At 51.8% G+C, this 25,232-nt stretch overlaps 1 protein-coding gene across 3 annotated transcripts in view; it reads left to right on the top strand.

Moving 5' to 3' along the window:
- Positions 1-7,109, top strand: part of ACTN1 (actinin alpha 1) — a 95,840-nt gene extending 88,731 nt beyond the window's left edge. The window contains exons 17-22 of one of the 3 annotated variants that reach the window (XM_025869813.2): positions 1,012-1,191; positions 1,865-2,011; positions 2,912-2,992; positions 3,462-3,527; positions 4,759-4,917; positions 6,384-7,109. In XM_025869813.2, the coding sequence (XP_025725598.1) occupies positions 1,012-1,191; positions 1,865-2,011; positions 2,912-2,992; positions 3,462-3,527; positions 4,759-4,917; positions 6,384-6,542 (792 nt within the window). In that variant the 3' untranslated portion in view covers positions 6,543-7,109. The remainder of the gene's footprint in view (positions 1-1,011; positions 1,192-1,864; positions 2,012-2,911; positions 2,993-3,461; positions 3,528-4,758; positions 4,918-6,383) is intronic. The other 2 variants (XM_073895413.1, XM_025869811.2) reach the window with 2 other exon arrangements.
- The last annotated feature ends 18,123 nt before the right edge of the window (positions 7,110-25,232 follow it).

Below are 25,232 nucleotides of genomic sequence, written 5' to 3'. Positions count from 1 at the left end.
CCAGCTCTGGTTTGTGAGCAAAGACCCACCCAGGGCTGCCACTAAAGAGCCACATGAGAAAGTCCCACAGAAGGATGAGTGCCTGGGGAACTGACTAGTTAATTTATCCTTTGGCTTCTTTGGCTGACCAGGTCTCCCTTCCTTCTGAGCAGAGAGCTTTGTCAAAGAGAAGGAACTTTCCAGAGAGAGAACTGAGCCTCGGGCAAGCGTGGAATTTTTTTGTTGAGTTGTTGGGCCAGATCCTGGGGCGCTGTAGATCAGGGAAGGGGCTCTGCTTGGGTTAGAGAGCATGGTGTCCCTCTGAGCTCCTTGAGGGCAGAGACCATGTTGAGCTCATGTTTGTGTCTCTCCTGCACCCCACCCCCACCTGCTTAGCACATGGCACATGGTATGTCGTACCTGCTCAGGAAATATTTGCTGGGTCAAATTGAGTGCACAATTGAGGCTTTTACAAACAGGTTTTGTTTCCATAGATGAAGTCTAGACAGAAAGGGGGATGAGGCCTGGCCCGTGGGGCAGGTGGGATCAAGGCAGGCCAAGGCAGGCACTGTGGGGGCAGAACAGCAGGTGTGTGGCCACTGAGGAGGTGCGTCAGGTGCCCTGAGGCTGTGAGGAAGGTGGCTCTGTGGGCAGAGAGAGAGTCCCTGAGGTGGGTGATAGTTGGGAACAAGGCTTGGGCGGGGAGTTTGAATGTCAAGCAGAGGAGTGAACGTTTAGGTGAGGAACTGATCTTGCAGCCCCTTTCTGAAGCTGAGAGGCACCCAAGAGATGGGAAGTATGTCATCTGGTAATGACAGTGCTTCTCATACCCCCTTTATGATGCTGTTGCCACACCAAGTCCCTGCTCAATGTGTCTTGTTCTCGGTTGACTAATGACCACTGATGGGTTCCCTGGTACTGGAGTGGGAACCGAGAATCGTCTGAGGGGCTGACCGATGACCTGGGTGCCCCAGTCCCTACCCCAGGGACAGAGTGGGGAGGTCTCACAAGGGCTTCCTTCCGGGTGAGCAGGAGATCGGGCGGATCTCCATTGAGATGCACGGGACCCTGGAGGACCAGCTCAGCCACCTGCGACAGTATGAAAAGAGCATCGTCAACTACAAGCCCAAGATCGACCAGCTGGAGGGTGACCACCAGCTCATCCAGGAGGCCCTCATCTTCGACAACAAGCACACCAACTACACCATGGAGGTGGGTGGCGCCGACTTTGCTCCTCCAGGAAGGGAGCCCCATATCCCCTTCTGCTCCCCACCCCCCGGGCTGGCGCAGGGGGCAGTTACTTCCCATCTTCCAAGGGAAGTGCTCATTGCAGGAGGACAGACTCTCACTTGGGAGTGAGGGATACTCGCTGCCGCTCCGCTCTGGAGCTCTGGGTCTTCAGGCTCTTCTGAAATTTCGCAGGGAGGTTGTTGAGAATGCAGACTTGCAGGGTCCAGCTCTAGGATTTGATTCACTAGGTCTGGGATGAGGCTGAGCACCCTTGTGATTCAGATGCAGGTGGTCTCCAAACACTGGCTTAGGCACCTGCTCTCCAAGGGGTGAATTGTTTGGACCATGAAGGCATATGTGTGTGTGGCTCTAGAGTGGGGATATGCAGGGCCCTCCTTCCTGACCTGACTCACACCGTCAGTTCAGGTCTCTGCTGCCTCAGGTGGAGGCCAGCGCCCTCCTGTGCTTCCCCTTTCATCATCTGGGTCCTCTGTCCTGGCGTGTTGCCCTTGTCCTGGTGATGCTGTAAATCTGGCTGGCGGTCCGGATTTGATTGCTTGGGCCATTTTGGTATTGGGGGAACGAGTAGCAGGGAGCAGCCGAGGCCCGGGCCTGGGGTGCCTTTGCTGACAGGCTCCTCTTCCCCGCCCTCCAGCACATCCGTGTGGGCTGGGAGCAGCTCCTCACCACCATCGCCAGGACCATCAACGAAGTGGAGAATCAGATCCTGACCCGAGATGCCAAGGGCATCAGCCAGGAGCAGATGAATGAGTTCCGGGCCTCCTTCAACCACTTTGACCGGGTGAGAACCCCACTGCCCGCACTTAGAGCAGTCCCCAGCCCCTGCCCCAGGGCCCGGGAGGGCACTGCCCATGAGGTGGGCAGCCACGCTGGGCCAGTTCCTGGGCAAGTGAGGAGGAGGAGGAGGAGGGAGAGCAGGGAGTCAGCCTGCCCTGGCTGCCCCTCAGAGCAGGCCTTAGGAAGCCGGTCCCGGCGTGCTGTCCCTGCTTTTGTGGAGTAAGAGTGCAGGTAGTGAGTGGGGAGAGCATCTCTGGTCCCGACCCTTGTTCTCCGGTCACGAGGAGTCAGCCCTTGGGAGCAAGGCTCCCCTAGCCTCAGGGAGGCTCCCTCCCCCCGCCCCCAGCAGCCTTTGGGAGACTCTGGGGGGTGTCAGTGTTGTTCGTCCTAGGTTCTCATCCTAGCTCCGGGACAGGCTGGGTCTTATGTGGGCTGGCCCTCCCAGTGCCCTGGGGTTTCTGGGCAGCCAGAGGGGTCGGAGCATGGGGTTCAGTGCTGCCCGCCGCTCCTGCCTCCTGCCCTGTCCTCCAGCCTCCTGGGTGGGTGAAGCCTCCTTGGAAAGCCGGGTCGGGGCCTTGGGCACGGGGTGGGCCGGGCCCTTCTGGGGGAGCTTCTCACCCCTGTGGCTCACCGTGTTCCCCTCTGGCCTGCTTCCCAGAGCAGGGCTGCGTGTGCCAGGGAGAGGGCACCCTCTGGACCTCGTCCACGTGTCTAACCGTGTGCACTTTTATTTCCCCTCCCCGCCCCACCCCTTCCACCCTCCACCCTCTCCACCCGCATGCCTTTGTCCCCGTGTCTCCCCACACACACCACCCTCCACCCGGGGCATGGCCCACCCCCTCCCCTCACGGCCTCCACCTCCCTGGCACCGCATGGCTCGCTGCCTGGCGCACGGCGGCCCCAGGATCACTCCGGCACGCTGGGTCCCGAGGAGTTCAAAGCCTGCCTCATCAGCTTGGGTTATGATATTGGCAACGACCCCCAGGTACTCGCCTCCTGCATGGAGCACGCTCAGGGGTGGCATCCGGGGCGAGAAATAACACGTTTCTCCTTTTTCTTTTCTCTCTCTCTGTCTGGATCTCCCTGTCTCCCCTTCCCTGTGGGCCTCGGGGCTCGTCCTCTCCTGCTGTCGGGCCCATGTCGGGCTCCTCTTCCCACTGCTCCAACCTCTGACCTCTGCCCTCGGTCGTCTTTCATGGGAACCTGCCCGGGGCCCACCTTCCTCTCTCCTTGTCACTCTCCATCCTGTGGACGGACTTGGGCCTCTCCCTGTTCTCTCTCCTCCCTGTGGATGTGTCTCCTCCTGTGTTCCTTTTCCCTTCCTAACCCCCTGCCCCAACCATGCCCCTCGACCTCCCCTTCTGGCCGTCTGTGCCCTGTCCTCCCGGCCCTGGGCTGGCCCTTCCTCCTCCTGCCTCTGACCCTCCGGTGTCTCGGTGCCACTGCCCCCACAGAAGAAGACAGGCATGATGGACACGGATGATTTCCGCGCCTGCCTTATCTCCATGGGTTACAACATGGTAACGTAAACCCCGCCCTCTGTTCTGACGAGGGCCCGCCAGCTGGCCAGAGAAGCCGAGTCCTGGCCAGGGCCGGCTGGAGGCCCTCAGGCTAGGGGCTGCTCTCCCTGGAGGGGCCTCACGATTCTGGTCCATCGGGAAGATGGCGCCCTGAAGGCTAGGCCCAGCCTCGTGGCCTGTGTGTGTCCCAGGGGTCTGGCCTTCTCATCTCGGTCTCTGTGCTGGCGTATTCTTTGGTACTTAACTGTGGAGATGCGCTTTTTCACTCCCATGGTGGATGGTGGGGCTGACCCCAAGGCTAGCAAGAAGAACTGGAGGTTTGGACTTCCCGGGTCGGGTTTGGCTCGACTTCGTCTTTCAGGAAGCACAGAGGTTTCTGCCTCCACCCTGGCGGTGGCTCCGGCCACGCCTGCTGCCCCTTGGCCTTCACAGTCTTCTCAGCTGTGTGCCCTTACGCAGGCCTTCTGAGCAGAGCGGGGGGCCTGAGCTGGACAGCCAGGCAGCTCCTGGGCCATGGTGCAAAGGGCAGAGTTTGTGGGCTGCCCTGCGCCGGGCAGGGGCACAGGCTCGAGACGCAGGGAACCCAGGAGTAAACCCCAGCTCTGCCATCACCAGCTTGGGGACTGGGATGAGGCCAGGGGACCCCAGCAGGACTGCGGTCAGGGCTCACTGAAGGAACTTCCGTGAGTGCTGTGCATGGGTCTGACACAGAGAAAGTACAGTGTGGTGGGGAGAACACAGGCTGTGGAGCCAGACCATCCAAGTTCAAACCCCAGCTCTATTACCTGCTGGCTGTGTGACCTTGAGCAAGTCACCAAGCCTATGTGGGCCCCCGGTTGCTCGTCTGGAAACCCGACGGAAGTAATAAGGACCTGCGCCGTACGGTGGTGGGGAGGGTGAAAAGAAGCGAAATGCCCGCAGCCGTTAGAAGAGCACCTGGCACACGGTACCTGCCCCGTGCCGCCAGCCTCGACAGCCGTTGGCAGGACTGTCGTCGTTTGCTCCAGCGGGAACCTGTGGGGCGTGGGAAGCCTGAACGGGGCCTTCGCTCTTGGGTCTGATGTCCCTATGATGCCCTTAGGACAGCCCAGGTCAGTTCAGGGGGCCACTCTGCCCCCCTCTCACAGCCTCAGGCCACTTTGAGCCCCCAGGGGCTTCAGGTCCATGTGAGACATTCCCAGTAGCCTGTAGCTGAGAGGTTGACAGGCCTGGGGTTGGCTCTTCTCTCCAGGGAGAGGCAGAATTTGCCCGTATCATGAGCATCGTGGACCCCAACCGCCTGGGGGTAGTGACGTTCCAGGCCTTCATTGACTTTATGTCTCGGGAGACCGCCGACACAGACACAGCGGACCAAGTCATGGCCTCCTTCAAGATCCTGGCTGGGGACAAGGTTGGTCTGCTATGGCGTGGGTGCTGTGCAGGGTCCACTCCGATCTGGAGGGGAGGTCACTTGCACCCCGTGGCCCCTCCCTCCCACTGGGCCTCCCCCTGCTGTCCACCTCCACCCATTTCTGTAATGTTTTGGGATCAGCTAAGGTGTCGGACACAATATGAGCCTGAGTGGCGGGGGCGGGCGGGGGTGTCTCCTGCCAGGGAGCGGGACTCCTTTGCACTTGGGCTGGAGCAATGAGTGGTAGAGGCGGGTAGAATGGGGTGGGGGATGTGACCGAGTGATGGAAGGGCCGTCTGAGAACTCAGACTTCACCGTTACGTCGTGCCAGGCACAGGTGCGGAGTGTCGGCGGGGCGCGGGAGGGAAGCATGTCTCGAACTGGCCTACCCTGAGCAGCAGTCAGTTTCGGTTTCCAAATTTCCCAAGTTTCCTGCCTGGCAATGGAACAGTGGGAACACCAGGGGAAACTGGCAAAGCGGGAGGTGTCTAGAGGCCAGAGTTCCTTTCTGTAAAATTCATAGGATAATCCTTCTGCCATCCTTCCTCCAGACTGAAGAGATTGAGTTATAAAAAGCCAAAGCCAATGGGGAGCATAATTTCTGGAATGTCTCAGTCTATAAGGGAAAAAGACTGAGCCAGTAGCGGTTCCTAAAGGTCGGTTCCTAAAGTTCAAGGACACCCTGTTAGAGTCCTAGCATCTTGGAGCTGGAATGACCCTCAGAAACCACTTACTTGAAGTGACTCTGGGTCTCTGAAGTCCAGAAAAGGGCCTGGGCTCCTGACTTTTGGAGTGACCTAGGGATGACCCCCTCTCCTCGAAACTGGTTGCTAGGGGACTCTGGCAGAGGTAGGGCATGGGGCTAGGGGCCCACCTTGTGGGTCAGAGCCTCAAGTGAGCTGTTCTGGAGCCTAAAACTCCTAAAACAAGCAACTTCCCAGTAGACCTGTCACAGATGCACAGAAACCTGGGCTGGGAACCAGGCGAGGTGGGGGCAGGCCCACATCTTGCAGTCGTGGTGGAGATAGCGGTCTGCCACGGCGATGTCACACTTGGATGCTCACTGTATTTGCTAAAATTACGTGACCTCCCGAGTATTCACTTGAGCGGGTTTGCGTCCCAACCAGAGTCCCTGCTGGTGTTGCTCCAGCCCGTGGTTGCTGCAGACTAGAGTGATAATGGAATAATAGGTGCAGTTAGCACTTGAATTAGTTTGCACAGGCCAAAGTAGGTATGGAAATGGCAAACAGGAGATTGAAAATGAACATATATTTTGTATATTCACACGTGTGTATGTATGCAAGTGCATGCATTATAAACGCGCGTATATAAACGTATACACGATATACATGTGCATAGGCGTGCGTGCACGTCTCTGTATCCAGAAGCAGGAGGAGGGGACGGGGACGTGGCGGGGTGCTGCCACCCCAGTGACATCCCGGCGGCCCTGCCCGCTCCCTCTGCAGAACTACATCACGGTGGATGAGCTGCGCCGGGAGCTGCCGCCTGACCAGGCCGAGTACTGCATCGCGCGCATGGCCCCTTACAGCGGCCCCGACGCCGTGCCGGGCGCTCTGGACTACATGTCCTTCTCCACGGCGCTGTACGGCGAGAGTGACCTCTAACGCGCCCGCCCAGGCCAGCGCCCTCGCCCTGCCCGCTGTGCGCCCCCCCCGCCCTGCGCCCCTGCTGCCCCCTCTCCCGCCGGGGTTTGGTCTCCTTGCTCAGCCTCGAGCCCGGCGAGCCAGGACCCACGTGGCATCGAGCCTCCCTCCCGCAAAGTGACAGTTTACAAAATTATTTTCTGCAAAAAAGAAAAAAAAAGTTACATTAAAAAAAGTTAAAAAAAGCCAAAAAACCACATATTTTATTATAGAAAAAGTATTTTTTTCTCCACCAGACTTAAATGGAAAAGAGGAAAAATTAACTGTTTGCACCGAAATGTTTTGTTTTGTTGTGACATAGGACAATAACCAAGCACAATGTTCTATTCTGTACTTTTTATCGATTTTTTTTCTCTCTGTATCATCTGCTGTATTCATTTCTCCAATCTCATGTCCACCTTGATGTGGGAGCGGGGGGTGGGGTGGGGGTAGGGGGGTATCTTGTCAGAAGGCACATTGGTGCATGTGTGTTTGCTAGCTCACTTGTCCATGAAAATATTTTATGATATTAAAGAAAATCTTTTGAAATGGCTGTTTTTTAAGGAGAGAATTTATGTGTCTTGTCTTCTCGTTTTTAAGCCCAGAGGTGTGGTTAGTGCACTTTTTTTCCTTTAGTTTTAATTATTGCCAATTATAAAAATGAACAAGATTGGAGAGTGTGGACAATTTCGATATTACTTGTCACACACCATATTAAAGCAACAGTGCTCCCATGACCACTCTTGGCCTGCTCCTTGCTTACTGTTTTCCAGAAGGGTGCGTGGTTCAAGGATGATGGGGCCCACTGTACCCAACCTTAATAGGTTTTTGACCCGGGCACATTCCATCCTCCTACACTTCGCTATCTTTATTTTAAGAAAGAAAAGGTGGTTTCCTCCGAAGGCTCCTATGAGTTGAAGGTAAGGTCATGGATGTGTAAGGAAGGGGCTCTGTAATAAGTCCTACCTTTGTTTTCTCTGGCATCAGACAGCTCTGTGACATCTGTCTGCCCCTCCCTTCTGTTTATTTTCACTGTAAGGGAACACACTGAACTGTCTCAGAGTCCTCTTGACCCTCACTGTTCAAAATGTCCTGCAGTTGGGGCACCTGGGTGGCTCATGTCATGATCTCGGGATCCTGGGATCGAGTCCCGAGTCTGCTTCTCCCTCTCCCTCTGCCCCTCCCTTTGCCCCTCCCCTGCTTGTGCTGTCTCTCAAATAAATAAATAAAATCTTAAAAAAAAAACCAAAATAAAAGCAAAATGTCCTGCAGACAGCAGCAGCAGTCCAGCATCACCTGGGAACTTGCTGGAAATGCAGTCTCAGGCCCCACCCCACACTTTCAGAATCAGAGTCTGCATTTTAACAAGATTCCCAGGGGATCTGTATGCACTGCTCTAGCTTCTCCGGTTTTTTCTCCTTGCCTGTCTCTCCTTCCTGAGGCTGTCTTTTACTTACAGGACAGGGAGTGAAGATGATCAGTCATAATACCAGTGCAGTAGACTGTTGTTTCCAAAGTGGGGAAACTGCACTATTGTTCCTTTAGCTATTAAGTGGCGATAATGGTGCTATTGGAAAGCCACTGCAGTAACACATAGAGCTCCCAGAATCTTAGAACATTCTGGAATACTCAGTGCCCAGGGAAAGAGGCAAGAGGACTGTTCAGAAGGAAGGACATGGGGTAGAGGTTGGCATTTGCTTTGGGAAACATTCCTGTAGGATTTACAACCGGCTGGTTAAAAGTCCAGTCTGTGGTGGGTGCAGCTCCATGGGGAAAACCATGGAACGAGACCAGAGCCTGGCCTCAGAGGGTCAAAGTCCTTTGAGAGAGGCTAATACACAAGATACCCTGTTTTAGCTATTTACCTGCAAGTCTAACCGAGGGCGCAGTGGTATAGGAGTTAAGGAGAGGGGGGAATTGTTCCAACCAGAAAGTTCCCTAAACCCAAGGTGCAAGCACTTGACCCTACCACAGTTTCTAGAGGTCAGTCGACCTTTTCACTGCTCACGTTAGAAAAGAATTGGGTGAGAGTCATTTGAAGAAAAGTATACTTACTGAGTTATTCTACATCCTTTAGACAAATGCCCTTATTTGATATTCTCAATATTAAATTTGCATGTGTGCAGATGGTTATATACTTGCTTTACATTTTCAATCTGCTAAAGAGATAAAAATTTTTAAGTCCACTTCTTAAGCTATTTAGGTTCTCACACACATCTTATTATATGGATAATGCCATTTTTTCTGTAAACATAAAAACACTCTTGCTTGTCCTAATCATTCCTACATGTAACGGTTAACCACTCCGCAAACAACCCCATTTAAATCTCCCAAAATAATTAAGTTCTTGTAAATATTTTAAACATATTTACAGATTTTAATAATTCTTTCCAGTACATCAGACTCCCCACTGAGGCAAATTCAAATTGAGGCCGCAAATTTCTTGCTCAGCACAAAGCAGTTGAAATATTATTAAATGTAAGTCAAGTTCTCTGGAGCAGTTCAAAGCTGTTTACTAACAGTTCTCTTCCACCTCCAAAATGAAAATTACACATCTAACCTCAATTTCAACATTCCAGGTAAAAACCCCAAAGCGAATATAGGCCAGATTCTCTTAGGAGTTCAAGCTCCTTAAATTAATCCACAGGTTGTCATGAGTATAAACCTGCTGAACACCCCCCAAAATCTTAATACTGAGAGTTGGATTTACTTCATCCTTGTACTTCTTTCTCCGGAGGTGATCTCAAGTCCCCTGGTCACTCGTTGCTGGGTTTTCGGGTCACAGGTTGAGAATGGTGACATGTACCACTTGGGGAGTCCGAACCAGGACACAAGATGAGGCGCTCACCCACTTCCGGGTTTCACCCAAGGCCCCCGGGGAACTCATGGCCTCGATTCAAGAGTCCAGCGTTGGGGCGCCTGGGTGGCTCAGTTGGTTAAGCGACTGCCTTCGGCTCAGGTCATGATCCTGGAGTCCCGGGATCGAGTCCCGCATCGGGCTCCCTGCGCAGCGGGGAGTCTGCTTCTCCCTCTGACCCTCCCCCCCCTCATGTGCTTTCTCTCTCTCATTCTCTCTGTCTCTCAAATAAATAAATAAAATCTTTAACAAAAAAAAAAAAAGTCCAGCGTTGAGTGCGGTGTCACCAGGGTCCCCAAGCCCTGGCCCCTCCTCTGGCACTTCTGCAGCCTGTCGCCTCACTCCCTGTCTGGTCATCTTTTGTGTCTCACCGCGGGCCACTTTTCATCATAAACCATTCCAGCTTACTCTAAATGATTGGCTGGATGGAATTTTCCACCCCGACGAAGGGGGCAGTTGATTGTTCCTGCATCGATGGGATGAACGCATCGAATCTCTCTCTTGACTGCATAGGGCATGCATTTCTTTTGTGTTTTTATCTGCCTCTGCCCATACCTTTGGCCGGGGGGGGGGATTTGTTGACAGCCTCATGAAGGCCAATCTGTAAATAGAGCTCCTCTTTCTCTGGCCTGTCAAGCCTTCGGTAAAACCCCACGACCCTTCCAAATCCCAGGCCTGTCTCGGGAATCTGCTGTGTCCTCTGTCGCTGGGCCAACTCAGAACTGTCCCCCGGATACAGGACCAATGCCCGAAGGGTACAGTCAGTAGGGTGAGTGAGTTACCAGAACTGAGAACAGATAAGATTTCCTTAGATTTTAAGGAGGTCAGAGGCTCTGTCAGTTCTTTGGCCTGTGCCAGACAGTGGGGATCCTCGGCATGGACAGCGTCCAAGGGTGGTGTGAGGGGTGGGGAGTGCCCCTGAGCCCTCCCACCGAAACCTGGCCCTGCACCGGGGTCTGCCTTCCCGTCCCTGAGGGAAGAAATACAACCTCTTTCGACATCAGTGCCTTTCAAGGGAGACACGTGGGCTCAGGGGGGCCCTGCTGCTTCCCAGCTGGACACATGGCGCAACCCCGCATGGCGTCCACCATGTCTCCTCCTGTTTGTGCTGGCACATGGTAGGCAGTCAATAGGTGACAGTAAGTATTCATAGAGGTGTTTCTTTTATTTTAATTAGCTGTGCTTTGTTAAGCTATTTTAAATATTCTTAAGGCAAAAAGGCTTGAGTCTAGAAAAATGCTAGTAAGGGGAGTCCTCTTCCGGTCTTTGAGCTCTGTGGTGGGCTGAATTTGGTCACGCCCTAATCCCTGGAGCCTGTGGTTGCATTACTTTACATGGCAGACGGGACTTTGCAGATGTAATTAAGGGTCTGGAGATTCCGGGTGATCTGGGCGGGGCTTCAGAAAGAGGTAGGCCAGAGTGTCAAAGTCAGAGAAGGAGAAGAAGTGTTGGAGGCAGAGGTTGGAACGCTGTAGGGCCGTAAGCCGGGGCATGTGGACGGTCTGTAGAAGTTAGAACAGGCGAGGGAATGGATTCGCCCCTGGAGCCTCCAGAAGAAATACAGCCCTGCTGACCGACTTTGCGTTTCTGACCTCCAGAACCGTAGGCGTACCTTGTTTTATGGCGCTTGGCAGATAATGTGTTTCTTACACATTGGAGGTTTGTGACCACCCTGAGTTGAGCAAGTCTATTGGTGCCATTTTTCCAACAACATTTGCTCACTTCATGTCTCTGTGTCAATAAAGTATTTTAAAATCAAGGCATGTGCATTGTTCTTTTTTTAGACATAAGATTGTTGCACACTTAATAAGCCGCGGTATAGTGCAAAAACAACTTTTATATCCAGTGGGGGACCAAAAATTTCAGTTGGCTTGCTTTATTGTGGTGTTTGCTCTGTTGTGGTGCTCTGGAATGGACCTGCAGTAGCTCCGAGCTCGATGCCTGTATAAGATAATAAATCCATGTTGTTTTCAGCCACTATGTGTATGGTGATTTGTTATGGCAGCCATAGGAAACTAATACATGCTCCATTGTCCAGGCCTCTGGAAAGCCTGGCTGCCTCCCTGATGTCAGTGGCCCAGGTTAGAAGCCTGAGGCTCTGGAGTAACCACTCCAGCTTCAAAGGCCTGAGTTGTCAGTGTTGGCCCTTGGGAGGCCACCATAGCTGTCGGACCAGAGCCCCTAACCCTAAACATGCTAGCCCACGGAGTAAGGAGATGGAAGCTACCCAGCCCTGAAACCCCAAAAGGGCCAGGATGGCTGTGCCCAGCAAGAGGTGGGGGAGCCGGTTAGCGGCACAGGGCTGAAGGGCTGGGGCTGCAGGCGGGACACAATCTAGGACACTAAGTTGTTTGAGAAAATCAGGAGTTGAGGTTTTTATTTCATTTTCAGTCTCTGTGGATCAGACTTAATGGAGGTGTCTGTCCCCTTGTCCGTCCAGAATTTTCTGGGGAGCCCTCCCAGGCTCTACTCACTGCAAAATTCTTTTTAGTTCCAAATTTAGATCCAGTGGTGAAAGCAGCTTTTCAGGAAGAGAGGGAGGAACCATTATTGTTACAGGTAAGGGGGCAGCGAGTGCAGAAGGGATGAATAAGAGCTTCCCAGGGAGGCCTAAATGGGCCTCCGTGACAGGCTGAGTGTGGGACGAAGGCCAGGAATGTCCATGGAATGTTAGTGTCAGAAAACCGTGGAGGTCACAGAGTCCAACCTTGCCATTTGACAGAGGAGAAGATTTTGGCTTGAGAGCAATGTCTTGCTCCAGGCCACAGAGGTAAGCTGAGGCAGAGCTGCGGGAGAAGCCAGGTCTCCTGACTCACAGCCCAGTGCTCTGTGCAGAGCAGCCAAGTTGGAGCCAAGGTGGGTGGGAGGAGAGATAGGCAAGAAGAGAAAGAGAAAGAGAGGAATATTTCGTTTTCATACACAATCAGCATAATTAGATGTAATAACTCGTTACCCAACCCAGTGTCATTTGTGGATGGTACTCAGCAACTGCTAGGTTATGTATTGATTAGGACACTTCTAGTTGTCAGAGTCACACAACCCAACCTAAGCTGCTAACGCCGGACTGGTAGTTTTACTGGCTTGGATAACTGAAGTGTGCGGAGGTCATCCTGGCTTCCCAGGTGCTTGAGGCAGGGCCTCCCACAATACCAGCAGGACAGCAGTTTCTCTGGATTGATTTCATTCTCAAATAGGCTCTCCCTCCCAAATGGCCAGGGGCTCCCACCTTGCAATTTCTAGTCTAGCAAAGAGACTCCTGGGGGAGAGAATAACATCCCCCAGAGTTAGGGAACATGGTGGCCTCAGCTGGGGCAATGGGTTTTGCTCACTGGCTTTGGCCTAGCCTGGGTGCTCACCTGGAGCGGAGGGTGCAGCCCCAGCCAGGCCACCGGCACTTGGAGGGGGTGTGGCAGGACTCTGTTGCCAGCGACACATGAGACTCTGCCTCCCCACAAAACTCACACAGGGAGTGGGCTCGCCGGAAGCCGATGCTGGCCAGCCAACAAACAGGACATCCTCCATGAAAGTGGGAAGGCATGGATTCCCAGCCCAGATCAGCCTCCAGAAGCTGCTCTCACGGCCCCGCTCACACCCAGGCAATTTCCACCTCCAGTTCTTGCATCTCTGTGCCTGGGGACTTTCCTCCCAGAGCCACCGAAGGCCACCCTGCCTGAGGATGAGACAGGCTACCAGGAAGTAGCTTCCATGAACAATGCGTACCAGCTGCCTCCCCCCTTGGATGGCATTATTCTGAGGCTCGGGTTTTGCATGGTTTCACAGTGTTATCCCAACATGATTAAGTCCAGCTTCCCCCTGAGCTTATGGCACAAGCTCAGCCGAGAGGCTGCTCTGGGGATAACCCAAATGAACACACAGCCCATTCTTAGGGACATGCCCTGGAATGACTTCACTGGAGAGCCTCTGTCTAGACCCTTGAGATGTGCTCCAAGGGAGTCCCATGCCCCATCCAAACACCATGCTAGAACACTTGGACCTGCTGGTTGGAGAGTCTATGCCCGCTGCCGTGTTGAGAAGGAAACACCAAGTGTGCAGGGAGGGGGCTGCCTCCTCTCTCTCGGCTGCAGTCTGCGTGGTTCTTTATGTGTAGCCGGTGGCTTGGGGGGGGGGGGGGGAGGGGAAGAAAGGAGCCTCCTGTGGGCTTGCAAAGGAGTGGGGAATCCTGGTGTCAGGCATGTGGACACTCAGAAAACTGTCCCTGGGCACCTGGGGAAGTCCCCAGGTTTAGGAGCAAAATTCCCATTTTATAATTCAAGGCAATGGGAAAACAGAGTTCTTTATGCAAAACTTTTCTTTATAGGTTATTCTTAGGACACATCTATCCCCTAAGCGCTGCCTGGAGGAGGGTGGACGTTCGGTAAAGCAACTAACCCAGAGCCCAGTAAGCCCTAATTAAGGCTTCCCCCCTTCCCGCACAACTGCCTGAAAAGGCCATTTGAGAAAGCAGGTCTTAAAATGAGCTGGGTGGCTGTTGCCCTCCAGTGGCCAAGTGTGTCCTTACAGCGTGTGGCAGGTGGAGAGTGGCAGGGAGCAAAACCTGCTTCCATCTGCTACCAACGTGTCTCACCTGGGTAATTTCTGGGATGGCGAGGGCCCTTGATCTGTGCCACAGAGGAATGGCAAAAAAACCGGGCACACTTAGCAGGAGAAAAACAATGGCTAGCATTTGTTGAGCACTTAACCTTGCTCTGGCCCAAGTCCTAAGCCATTCACGTGCATTTAGTCTTCACACAGACTGTTATTATCCCTTTAAAAACCAGGAAACTGGGGCGCCTGGGTGGCTCAGGGTCCAAGAGGAGCAAAGACAACTGGAAATCTGTCCTTAGGACATTCTGGGTAGAATCCAGTAAGTAAGCCAAGCAGGTTCATGGGCCACAGTTTGGGAAGCACCAAAGTAAAATCTCATCATTGCCAGGAGGGTGACTTTGTCTGGACACAAGAAAGAACTGTCTTTTTTTTTTTAAGATCTTATTTATTTGAGAGAGAGAGAGAGAATGAGCGGGAGTGTGGGGGTGGGAGACAAGCAGACTCTCCACTGAGCAGGGAGCCCAATGAGGGGTTTGATCCCAGGACTTCAAGATCATAACCTGAGCTGAAGGCAGATGCTCAACCGACTGAGCCACCCAGGGCCCCAAGAAAGAACTTTCTAGTCATATATGCGGATTCAATTCATGTCTGCATGCCAGGCATTTTGATAGATGCTCTCATGAGCACAGTGTCAGGCCCCCTCCTTGGTAACTCTGGGAGCTCAGTGTACCCAGTGTGCCAATGATGATGCCTCCAAGAGAGAGCAAACCCCCCCTCCCTGCTTTCTTCTACTTGGAGATCCCTTTCATTCAGCATTCCACTCTGTGTTTACAGTGGGTCTCCGGTGATGCCCTCCAAAATAGGCCACTTCAGCACAGGGATTATTTTGAACTGAAAGTGATTGAAAAGCAGATGCAAGAAAGGCTCCGTGTCCTCTTCTTATTTGCCAGAAAGCAGGATACGCAACTGTGAAAGGGTCCCCTTCTCCCCTCTTTACTAGGAAAGACAGAAGTTGGTCACCAGAGAGAGTGCTATACCCATGTCTGCCCACAATGACACCAGAGGGGCCTGTATGACGAAACTTGCTAAAACTAGCCCTTCGTTACCATTCATTTCCCCATTTGCCTCCCCACAATTTGCTGCCCTAGAAACCCAAAGTCTTTTTCCTTTGTCTTGTTGCTTCTCTAAAAATGTATTGTCTTCTGTCAAGACGCTGTATAAGCCCAGGTTCTAACCACCCTCTGAGTTACTCAACTCAGCTCTCCTGCGCGTATGTGGGAACAACATGTTAAAAAACTTCTGTTTTTCTCTTGTTGATCTGTCTTTTTTTCATCAAAACTCCACCCTTTGTCATTAACTTACATTTACTTCATTTGGTACTTCAAAGTGAAGGATAACTTGGTATATTAAAAAGTTAATGAAGATGAAAAATTATCTCAATTTTCTTTATCTACCTTTTAAAGCAGTTAAGTGAATTCCTTGTTTTGAGGCTTTTCCTCTGAAGTACAATGTTCATTTATTCCAGATTTATGATTTTCACAGAGAAATATGGCTTGAATCAATAATCATCCATCTGACTTCAGGAAGATCTACCATTTAAAATAGACAGGGGTGCCTGGGAGGCTCAAGTCGGTTAAGTGTCTGACTCTTGATATCGGCTCAGCTCTTGATCTCAGGGTTGTCAGTTCGAGCCCCACGTTGGGCTCCACACTGGGCATAAAGCCTGCTTAAATAAATAAATAAATAAATAAATAAATAAATAAATAAATATTAGAACAAATACCTGAATCATTTCAGAAGATCTGTCATCTGTTAACTTTGTTTTTTCAAATTTGTGAAGTATTTGTCAATTTTTTTTTTAGAATCTGAGTCCAAATACCAATGGAAACAAAACTCAGAAGAAAAATTTTGTTCTAATATTACATTTGCTATTATGGAAGTAGTTCTAGATAAAGTGGAAAATACTTCTGAAATGTCTTTTGTTATTCTCATCTACAGCGCCCCAGCCAATGAACCTGAGATGGGTAGAGGAAAAAAAAAAAGGTTTTCTTTCCTTCCCCTACACCCCCATGGAAACTAAGCACCTTGATGTTGTCGGGGACATTTGCACTGTCTGGCAAGGGGCCCAGAGACACATCTACCAGGACCCATCATTTACAAGGAAGAGGTCCCATGTGGTAAGCTGAGGAACCAGAGCAGCAGGAAAACTCCCAGCAGCCTGGGAGGAGGAAGGCCAGCTTGCTCACAACTGGGGGCCCTACCACGGTGGCTCCTTGTGACCATCTTCCAAATAAACCATTGTTCTTAAACCCCGACTGAGTGTCTGTTTTTAGGGAAAACTCAAACCAAGCTGGTGGCCCCCCTCCCTGGGCCCAGAGCCCCTGGCATGCTGCTCCTTCAGTGGCATGCCTGTCCCCGTGTAATATCTTGCTGGCTAGCAAATAAGAAAAGCTCTGGTTTGCAGTGTTTGCTGATTTCTGGGGCATGAGTACTCCCACCGTGGCTGATTTCCATCGACCAAGTTGACGTCCCTGCCCACAAGGTAGACAGGAGGTGCCCACTGCAGGCTCTCAGGGTGGAGTGAGCAGGCTCTGCGCGGCCCCGCCCCTGTAACACCCGCCACGAGCTACTATTAGTGTCTGCCCCTTCTCCGCGTCCCGCCACGGTGTCCTGGCATCTCAGCACTCAGTAGTGTCCACTCATCCTCTCATCCTGGGAACAAATACTGGTTGAGCTGATGAGAGTAGCAAAGCCACAGTGGTCATAGAGTTGAGAACTGCCAGGCAGGTGTGTCTGGGCAGAGGGGAAGGGACCCATGGGCCTGGGAGAGCCAAAGGCTGCCTGGAGGGAGTCTTCTGACCGAGACCTGAGTCTCTGAACATAAACTTCAAATCTACCAGGCCTGGCAGGGAGAAACTGAACACACAGGCTCAGCAAGAATAAAGCCCGACTGGGGGGTGGGGTAAGGGGCATGTGGGGGAATGTCAGGTCTTTGGGAAACAGGTGGCTGCAGCATAGAGGAGGAGAAAGGAGAGGTGTCCCTCAGTCTCTGGGGGACAGGGACCCTGGTTTGATCTGCTATCCCACTGGCCCTCCCTAATCCCCCAGGCTGGAAGCCAGACAGACCCTGCCAGTGGCCCACCAGCTGTTTTGAACATGGGAGCCCTGACTTGGCCATCCTGCTAGTCAGTTCCAGTCTGACAGGAGAACTTGCAATTTGTGTCTTTCCCCAAACTGCCACCTTGAGGAGCTCCTGCAGCCTCTTTCCCCAGGGCCTGGGGAGAGAAGCTGGGGGCAAGCTGGGTTAGTAAAGACCTAGTGGGGCTGGGAAGGCAACAGGAAATCCACAATGAGAGCCCGCGAGGACGGGAGGTAGAGATAGGCCAGAGAGGCCTATCTGAGTGGCTGCAGAACCAGGTGAGCTGGGGACCATGAAGCAGGCCTTCCAGAAGCTTCTGAGCTTGGAGCTGAATACGAAGGATTCAAATAGAGCAGATGAGAATGACCTACCTACCCTGGAGAATTAGCCAGGGCCTGAGGACAGAAAGGACAAACTGGCTTTGGTCTTGCCCCCATCACTTTATCCAGAAGGCAAGACTTGGACAACATAGTGGGAAGCATAGGGGCCAGCAAACCTGAGTTTGAATCCTGCTTCTGCTGCTTACTAGCTTTGTCACCTGGGGAAGGCTATTTACCTTGGGTCTCATTCCTCGTCTGTGAAGTAAGGCTCCCGGGGTTGTGCAACAGTGTTTGCTAGCTGACCAGCATGGTGCCGGCAATATAATTAGGGGTCAGTAAATAATATTGGATTTCACTGAATCTAACATGTCATCACTTCTTATTTCTCACTTTATTGAGATATTATTGAATGCCACCAATTTTAAGAGGCATCTTTTGGGGGCGAATGCTTTTACAACATGTATCTTATACACTTTAAATAGCTCACCATTTTATTTGTCAGCTCTCTTTCAATTAAAAAATAAAATCATCTTTATTTTATGCTCTTCTAAGAAAGAGAACAAAGCTGCCAAATAAACCGACCTGCCAGCAATTGTAAGACGTATCCAGATTTCAGAGATAACAAAATGGGGAAAAAAAATGCACATCTTAGCACTGATGACATGCTGTAGTTCTTTTTTTCTTCTCACTTGTGGTTTTTATGCTTCTGGACTTTTCTGCCTCTGGAATGTTGTAGAGTGTCATACCCCCTCACTGAGCACCCCGCCCCCGGCTGGGCTGAAGACATAGTTTCCTATCCTCTGCCTTCTGTTTCCCTTGCACGTGCTGCTGCCCTCCCACCGCTGGTGCCTGGGGGCTGGGGTACGTGCGTCCTTTCCGTTTCAAGGGGCCCAGGGAAGCCAGGGTCTGCCGGGGCTCACACTGTGTCCAGGACTTTCTGTCCTCCCAGGGCTGTGGATGTGGACCCACGTGGGTCTCCCATCTTCTCCCATGCAGAAGTTTAGGATACAGTGAAACAAGCCACGGGCTCCCTTGAGCTGCAACCCTGACCGTGTGTGCCCCAGGGGCTGGTCTCGAAGCCTGATGCCACCCAGGCGCACGTCCCTTCAGTTCTCTGTCCTGTCAAATGTTTTCTTTTAATGCCCAACTCATGACTTTACTTCCCTTTTGCTACATTCTTAAGGTAAGGCTGATGGCTATGAAGCAAAAGTTCGCTTCCAAAAATTTGCTGTTGTTGTTTTGAGATATCTTGGTTAAACGGTTGGTAGTTTTGTTTTGTTTTGTTTCTCTGTATGAAAGTTATATCTGCACTCCAAAACCTACTGACCAATTCACAGAGCTGCTCAGTGTACTCTGAAACCCTAACCCTGACTTAACCCTGACCCCAGTTTACCCTGGGTACTTGGACACCAAGAAAAATGGTTTTCTTTGGAAAAGGTACAATAGCTTTTTTTTTTTTTTAATTGAAGAGTATGGGTTTTAGAATTAGATGGACCCTTCCTGGTGTGTTGCTCTTATTAATGAAGCTACGGAGGAAATCCTTGAACATTATCTTTGTACCCATGAAGGTGGATGTGTCTGTGAGGCTCATTATCAGTAATGGGATTCCTGTATTGATGAGTATGTGTTTTATAATTTGATAGGCTGAAAATTACCTCTCATTTATGTTCCCACCTTAATGTTTAAGAGAGCCCATTTGTTTAAAGATGAGCTTACGATTGGGACGCCTGGGTGGCTCAGTCAGTTAAGGGTCTGCCTTCGGCTCAGGTCATGATCTCAGGGCCCTGGGATCGAGTCCCGAAAGGGGTTCCTTGCTCAGCGGGGAGCCTGCTTCCCTCTGTCTGCTGCTCCCTCTGCTTGTGCTCTCTCTCTCTCTGACAAATAAATAAAATCTAAAAAAAAAAAAAATGAGTTTAAGACAATCTAATAGGATAAAAGCTGCATAACTAATTTGATATACGAAGTGGTAGGGATCATCATCAGTTAGATGTCAGCATCTTTGTGTGTGTGTGAATACAAATACATAATCTTTTCATTGCCTAAGGTTTATAAATTGTGTGCCTGTTTAAAAACATTGCTTTAGGGCGCCTGGGTGGCTCAGTTGGTTAGGCAACTGCCTTCGGCTCAGGTCATGATCCTGGAGTCCCGGGATCGAGTCCCGCATCAGGCTTCCTGCTCAGCGGGGAGTCTGCTTCTCCCTCTGACCCTCTTCCCTCTCTTGCTTTCTATCTCTCGTTCTCTCTCTCTCTCAAATAAATAAATAAAATCTTTAAAAAAAAAAAATAAAAAAAAAAAATAAAAACATTGCTTTATTGAGGTCTGATTGATAATTAGAAAGCTGTGGATATTTAATGTATACAAGTTGATGTGTTTGTGTCTGGCACCTTTTAAGTCTCTCCATCCCTGGAAATCACACAATTAACGTACCCGGGGCCGATAATTTAGACATCACTGTTGTTAACGGGGCTTTTAAAATGAGGAAAATCAAGTCCGGCTGGAGGACCTTGCCGCAATCCTGCTTTGGGTCAGCAGATGGCGCCTGTGCTCCCCAGTAGCCACCCCGCTGTGAAACTGGACTTAATATAGTAACCCCAAGTTGCCCTGAACATATAATTTTCAAACCTCCTATCCCACCACAAGGAAAACCTCGGAGGATTTTCTTCTGGGAAGAGCAATTAGCCTAACCTCTTAGGAGGAGAAATTGCATCCCCGAGCTTGACTGGGAAAGTAAAATATCCTCCCTAAGTGGTCTTGGGGGGTGGAGAGAAACCACCAAAGGGCTTTGGGAGGGTGGGATTGCTGGGGAGGGCTGGGAACTGCAGGATCGGGGTTAGGGCTCGGGGTGGGAAGTGCCTCGGATCTGAGAACATCAGTTCCCAACCTGTCAGCCTCTGGGTTTAGGTGGGAGGGTGATAGAGATACTGAGGAGTGGCAGGATTACTTGGGGGTGGGAAAGGGGCCTCTCACCTGAGCCCAGCTCAGACCTATGGGGGCCAGGCCAGCGCAGGAGACCTCCCCCCCCCCCCAATCTATAGAGATCAGATGTCATGGGGGATGCAGCTGTGACAAGGTAGGTATGGTCCTGCCCTCACAGAGCCTGCAGTTTGGGGTGGGAGCAGAGCAGCCTTTGGTGGGGTCGGGGACCCAGATCAGTGGTCTTAGACTCTGGACACCCTGAGATTGGAGAGAAGACCGGAGGGAGTGATCTGAACCAGAGAGAACGGCCTAGAAAGGCCCGCACAGCAGGAGGAGAGCCAGCTACAACCAACCGATCATTGGGGGAGAGTGGAGAACTCGGAACTGTGGGTGGGGTGGGGGCACTTGTCACCAAGGCTGTCAGTAATTAGAGCCAAAGGAAGCATCCAGATGGCCAAGACTGTGTGACCCTGGGCAAATACTTAGCCTCTCTATACCTCCGTTAGGATCAACATCATAGGGCTGTTAAAAGGGTTAAACACAAAATAATGTTTGTAAAGCATGTAGCACCGTCCCTGGCCCCTAATAAGTTTTCAAATGGTTGTTGCTGCTATCATTTATCGTCATCATCATTATGAGTTGTCATCTGCTGGAAGAGGAAGGATGGGAAAAGGTAGGCTCCGGATGGGCACGGAGAGGACAAGTCATGGGGTGGGGCAGGCGGAGCAAGCTGGACAGTGAGGGAACAGTGGGAGCGAAGGCCATGAGGTGAAGTGTCAAACGACAAACGTAAACAATTTAGTAATATGTTTGGTGTCTTTTATTTGCGGGGAAAACAGTCCATGGATGGAGGAGTACAGAGCCCCACAGACGTGGAGCCGGCTTTCTGAGGGATTTGGGGCAAGAGTTTTTCGTGGAAACAGGGCGTGATTGGCTAGGGGGCCCGGGATTCCCTTAAAAATAGGCGGGTCCTATTTTCCAGGGTGAGGTAAGCTGGAGGGTTGTGATTGGTGTGTTAGGTTTCCTGACAGTGACGCACTTCCTGTTCAGTGCGGCCCGGATGTAGGTTTAGACGGGTGACGTGGGCCGGGCCACGGGGGCGGCCTCCGTTTTGTGGGTCCCGTTATGTGAATTACTTTTATCAGAAGGGAACAGTCTGAGTCCTCGCTCCTCACAGTGTGGCCGGAGGACCGGCCGTAGCAGCACCTGGAGCTCGTTAGAAATGCACACTCTTGGGCCCCCGCCCAGGCCTCTGACTCGGAATGTTCTGTTTATCAGGCCACGCAGATGGTTTGTTTGTGTGTTGGCATCTGCGAAGCATCCTCTGAGCCAGGACCCATGGGTGAAACCAGTTTGGTGTGGCAAACAGAGAGAAGACGGGAGAGACAGGTTGGGACCAATCAGTACACTTCCCCCTGAACACTTCCGCACCTTGTTAATTAGGACTCCGTATTTGTTTATAGTCCCCCCCTTTGAGGTAAAACATACATACCATGAAATGGACATATTAACTGTCACAGACGCATCTGCCGATGACACCGGGCTCCAATCAGGATATAAAATGTTCCCAGCAAGTTGCCCCGCACCTCTTCCCAGTCAATCCCTGCCCCAGCCCCAGGCGTTCTGATTTCTTTCCCACCAGAGGTTATTTTGCCAGTTTCAGAACCCCGTATAAGTAGAACCACATGGTAGGTTTTCTTGGCAACGCTTCTTTCACTCGGCATAATGTTTCTGATACATCCATGGTATCGTGTGTATCTGTGATACGTCCCTTTTCCTGGTGGGGTTGTGTTGTCTCAGCATGCCACTATTTACCCACTAGGCTGTTTCTGATTTGGGGTTCTTAAGGAGTAGGGCTGCCAGGAACATTCCTGTACAAGTCTTTTCGTGAACATGTGTCTTCATTTCTCTTGGGTAAATACCTATGAGGTGGAATTGCTAGGTTATAGAGGGGGTGAATGTTTAGTTTTAAAAGAAACCTCTAGACCTTTTCCAGAGTGATTGTACCATTTTATACTTTTACCAACAATGTATGAATGTGCCAGTCAACATTCTCACTAGCATTTGGTTTTGTCAGGCTTTTCTTTTCTTTTTTTAAGATTTTATTTATTTATTTAAGAGAGAGAGTGTGAGAGGGAGCACGAATACTGGGGAGGGCCAGAGGGAGAGGGAGAAGCAAGCTCCCTGCTGACCTCGAGATCATGACCTGAGCGGAAGGCAGATGCTTAACCCGCTGAGCCACCCAGGCGCCCCCACGTTTTTCAATTTTCACCATTTTGATGAATGTGGAAGGGTATGTCACTGTGGTTTTATTTTGTGCTTCCTAATGATGACTAATAATGACTAATAATGATGACTAACTTCTTTTATATGCTTATTGGCCATTCACATATCTTCTTTTGAAATCTTTTGTTTAAATCTTTTGCCTATTTAAAATTGGGGTTATTTGTCTTTTCATGACCGAGTTATAGTAGTTATTTCTATATCCTGGATACTAGTCCTTTTGTCAGATATGTTTTGCAAATACTTTCTGTGAGTGGATTTTTACAGGAATCTCAGCTATTGGGTTTGGCCCCAGGCGGGGCTTGTGTGGGTGTGGGGCTGGAAGCGGAGTGGACTGCTTTGGGGTTGCTCCGTGTATGGGGCCACAGGCCCTCCTTCGCAGGGCTGGTGTGAATTGGGAATGAGAGAACACAGGTGAAAGTCCTTTGCAAAGTATAACAAGGTAAGCAAAAGTTTATCATTGACCCTTTAACCAGGACAGGAGGAAGGACCATTTCTCTGCCTTTTCCCCAACAGTGCAGTCAGTCTGTCTTGGGAGCAGAAGAGAAAAAGCTACCCCTTGGCTGGAAACGGCCTCTCTGGTTAAGATCTGAGTGGTTATAGTGGAGCACCTAAAATGGTATCACGTGTGGGCTCAAATCCACATTCCGCTAGATATTATCTGTGCGCTCTTGTGCAAGTCCTCATTTCATCTGGAGCTGGAAATAACACCTACCTCAGCCCGGTCACTGTGAGGATTAAAACAGCTCTTACTCGTGGTGTTATGATTATTTGCAGAATGGTATGCTAAGAGGGCTGCAGATGCTTGTGCAGTCCTCACAATGACCCTTTGATGTAAGTTGTCTCACCTTCTGTTTTGGTTTTAGGCGGTTGCTGGTTGCTTAGAAGATGCTCCTGGAGCCTGTAGGAAGTTGCCTTGAGGCTGCGCTCCCCGGAGTCCTGTCCGGGAGTGCGGCTCTATGTGCCAGTGCCACAGAGGAGCCACCAGAGGGCGCTCGCCGCCTCCTCTGGGCCGGTGCTGAGACTGGGAGGTCCCCAGCCCCAAACTTTTTCCCACTGCCACCCTGCTCCCTTCCAGACTGTTCTCTGTGGCATTTTTGAGGATGGAGTGTAGTCTCCAGAAGGTCCCCGTTTGGGGACAGGGGGCTAAGTAGTCCAAGGGACCCTGCACAGGAAGGCCCGGGAGGGCAGTGTTGGTCTCTGTCCCCTTAAAGGTTTCCTTGGGACAGGGGTTCATGCAGGGCCCGAGGGCAGAGGGGAGGGAGCCAAGCTGCTGAGCAGCTTTCTGTGCACCCTTCCCCACCCTTCACACCCCCTGTTACCTCCCTAGACCGCATGTCACACACCCCCACATACGCCCCCCTGAAGGTATGGGTAACAACTCATGGCTAGGCAGGGCTGTGCCTGACCAGGCATTACTCTGGGTCTCCTTTTGGCTTCCTCTGTCTCAAAGTTGAGGAGTATTTGGCACTTGTTCTCCAGAGCTTCTTGGGCTCCCACCTGCTGCTTGCTTACTTCAGTCTCCCCCAGAGAGTTGGCCGGGGGTGGGGGTGGGGAGTCCCTCTGTGTGCCCCTTAATGCACAGAATAGCCCTTAACTTGGTCCATTTACTTTCCCTTTGTGCTTCATGGAAGGTGTTGGGGGGTGAGCTCCTAGACTCCTAGGCGCCCCTCCCTCCAGCTTTAAGAGACACAGCCCCACATTGGAGCAACAGCCTCACCCTCGCCCCCTTTCTGACAGATTATCCTTGCTCCCGGCACCATCTAGCCTGCCCCACCCCCAGTCCAGAGCCCAGGTGGGCTCTTACCCCAGGTGAGCCCTTGGTAAGCCACTTCCACGCCAGCTCAAACCCACCCCCTTAGGCAAGCAGGCCGGGGCACTGACCCCAGGGCCCAGTGGCCCGTGCACAGGGGTGCTGTCCCGGCCGGGCCTACCTGCCTGTACAGGACAGCAGTGAGGCCTCTTGGTCACCCACGCCCACCTCCACCTCAGGCAGGGCCAATGGATCTCTTGCTCTTCTTTTCCTCCCAGCAGGGATGGGCAGGTCGATACCTCCCGGCCCAGGGTCCTCTTAGGCAATCAAGTTCTCAATGGCCCGTCGATGATTGACCAGGCCGGCCTGTAACTTGGTCATCGAGTGTGCATGTGTCTGGCAGGCACATGTCTCCCTTGTTCTGGAGACGTGCTGTCTAGGGAAGGAGACCTGGGGGGAATTCATGGTGAGCCAGCACGTAATGGGCCACCCAGTCTCTCAGAAGCCACATTCCTTCCTCTCTCCCAGAGGCCATGTGACATAGCAGCACCTGCTCTTCCCTCCAGCTGAGCCATTAACCACCCAACTACTGGTTTACTAGTTTACTCATCCACTTGTGCACTGGTCTCCTCACCCATCCATTGGTCCCTTCACTCACTCAGCCACCTGCCCACTTGCTCACCCCCTGGGGGCTGTGGGGCATGTGGACCCGCTCCTCCCCTCCCTCATCCCCATGCCTGCCCACTCGTCTACTTGCTTGTGCACTCCCTTCCTCATCCAGTGAATGTCTGAATACCTCAGGTGCCGCTCCTGGGCTGGGAGCAGCCCCCGAGGAAGTGCTAAGTGGTGAAGGGCAGAG

Source organism: Callorhinus ursinus, unplaced genomic scaffold (genome assembly GCF_003265705.2).
Source record: "Callorhinus ursinus isolate GAN/ISIS: 27379988/994484 unplaced genomic scaffold, GSC_fseal_2.0 scaffold8, whole genome shotgun sequence".
Classification (NCBI taxonomy): domain Eukaryota; kingdom Metazoa; phylum Chordata; class Mammalia; order Carnivora; family Otariidae; genus Callorhinus; species Callorhinus ursinus.
This window is presented reverse-complemented; position numbering and strand designations above follow the sequence as displayed.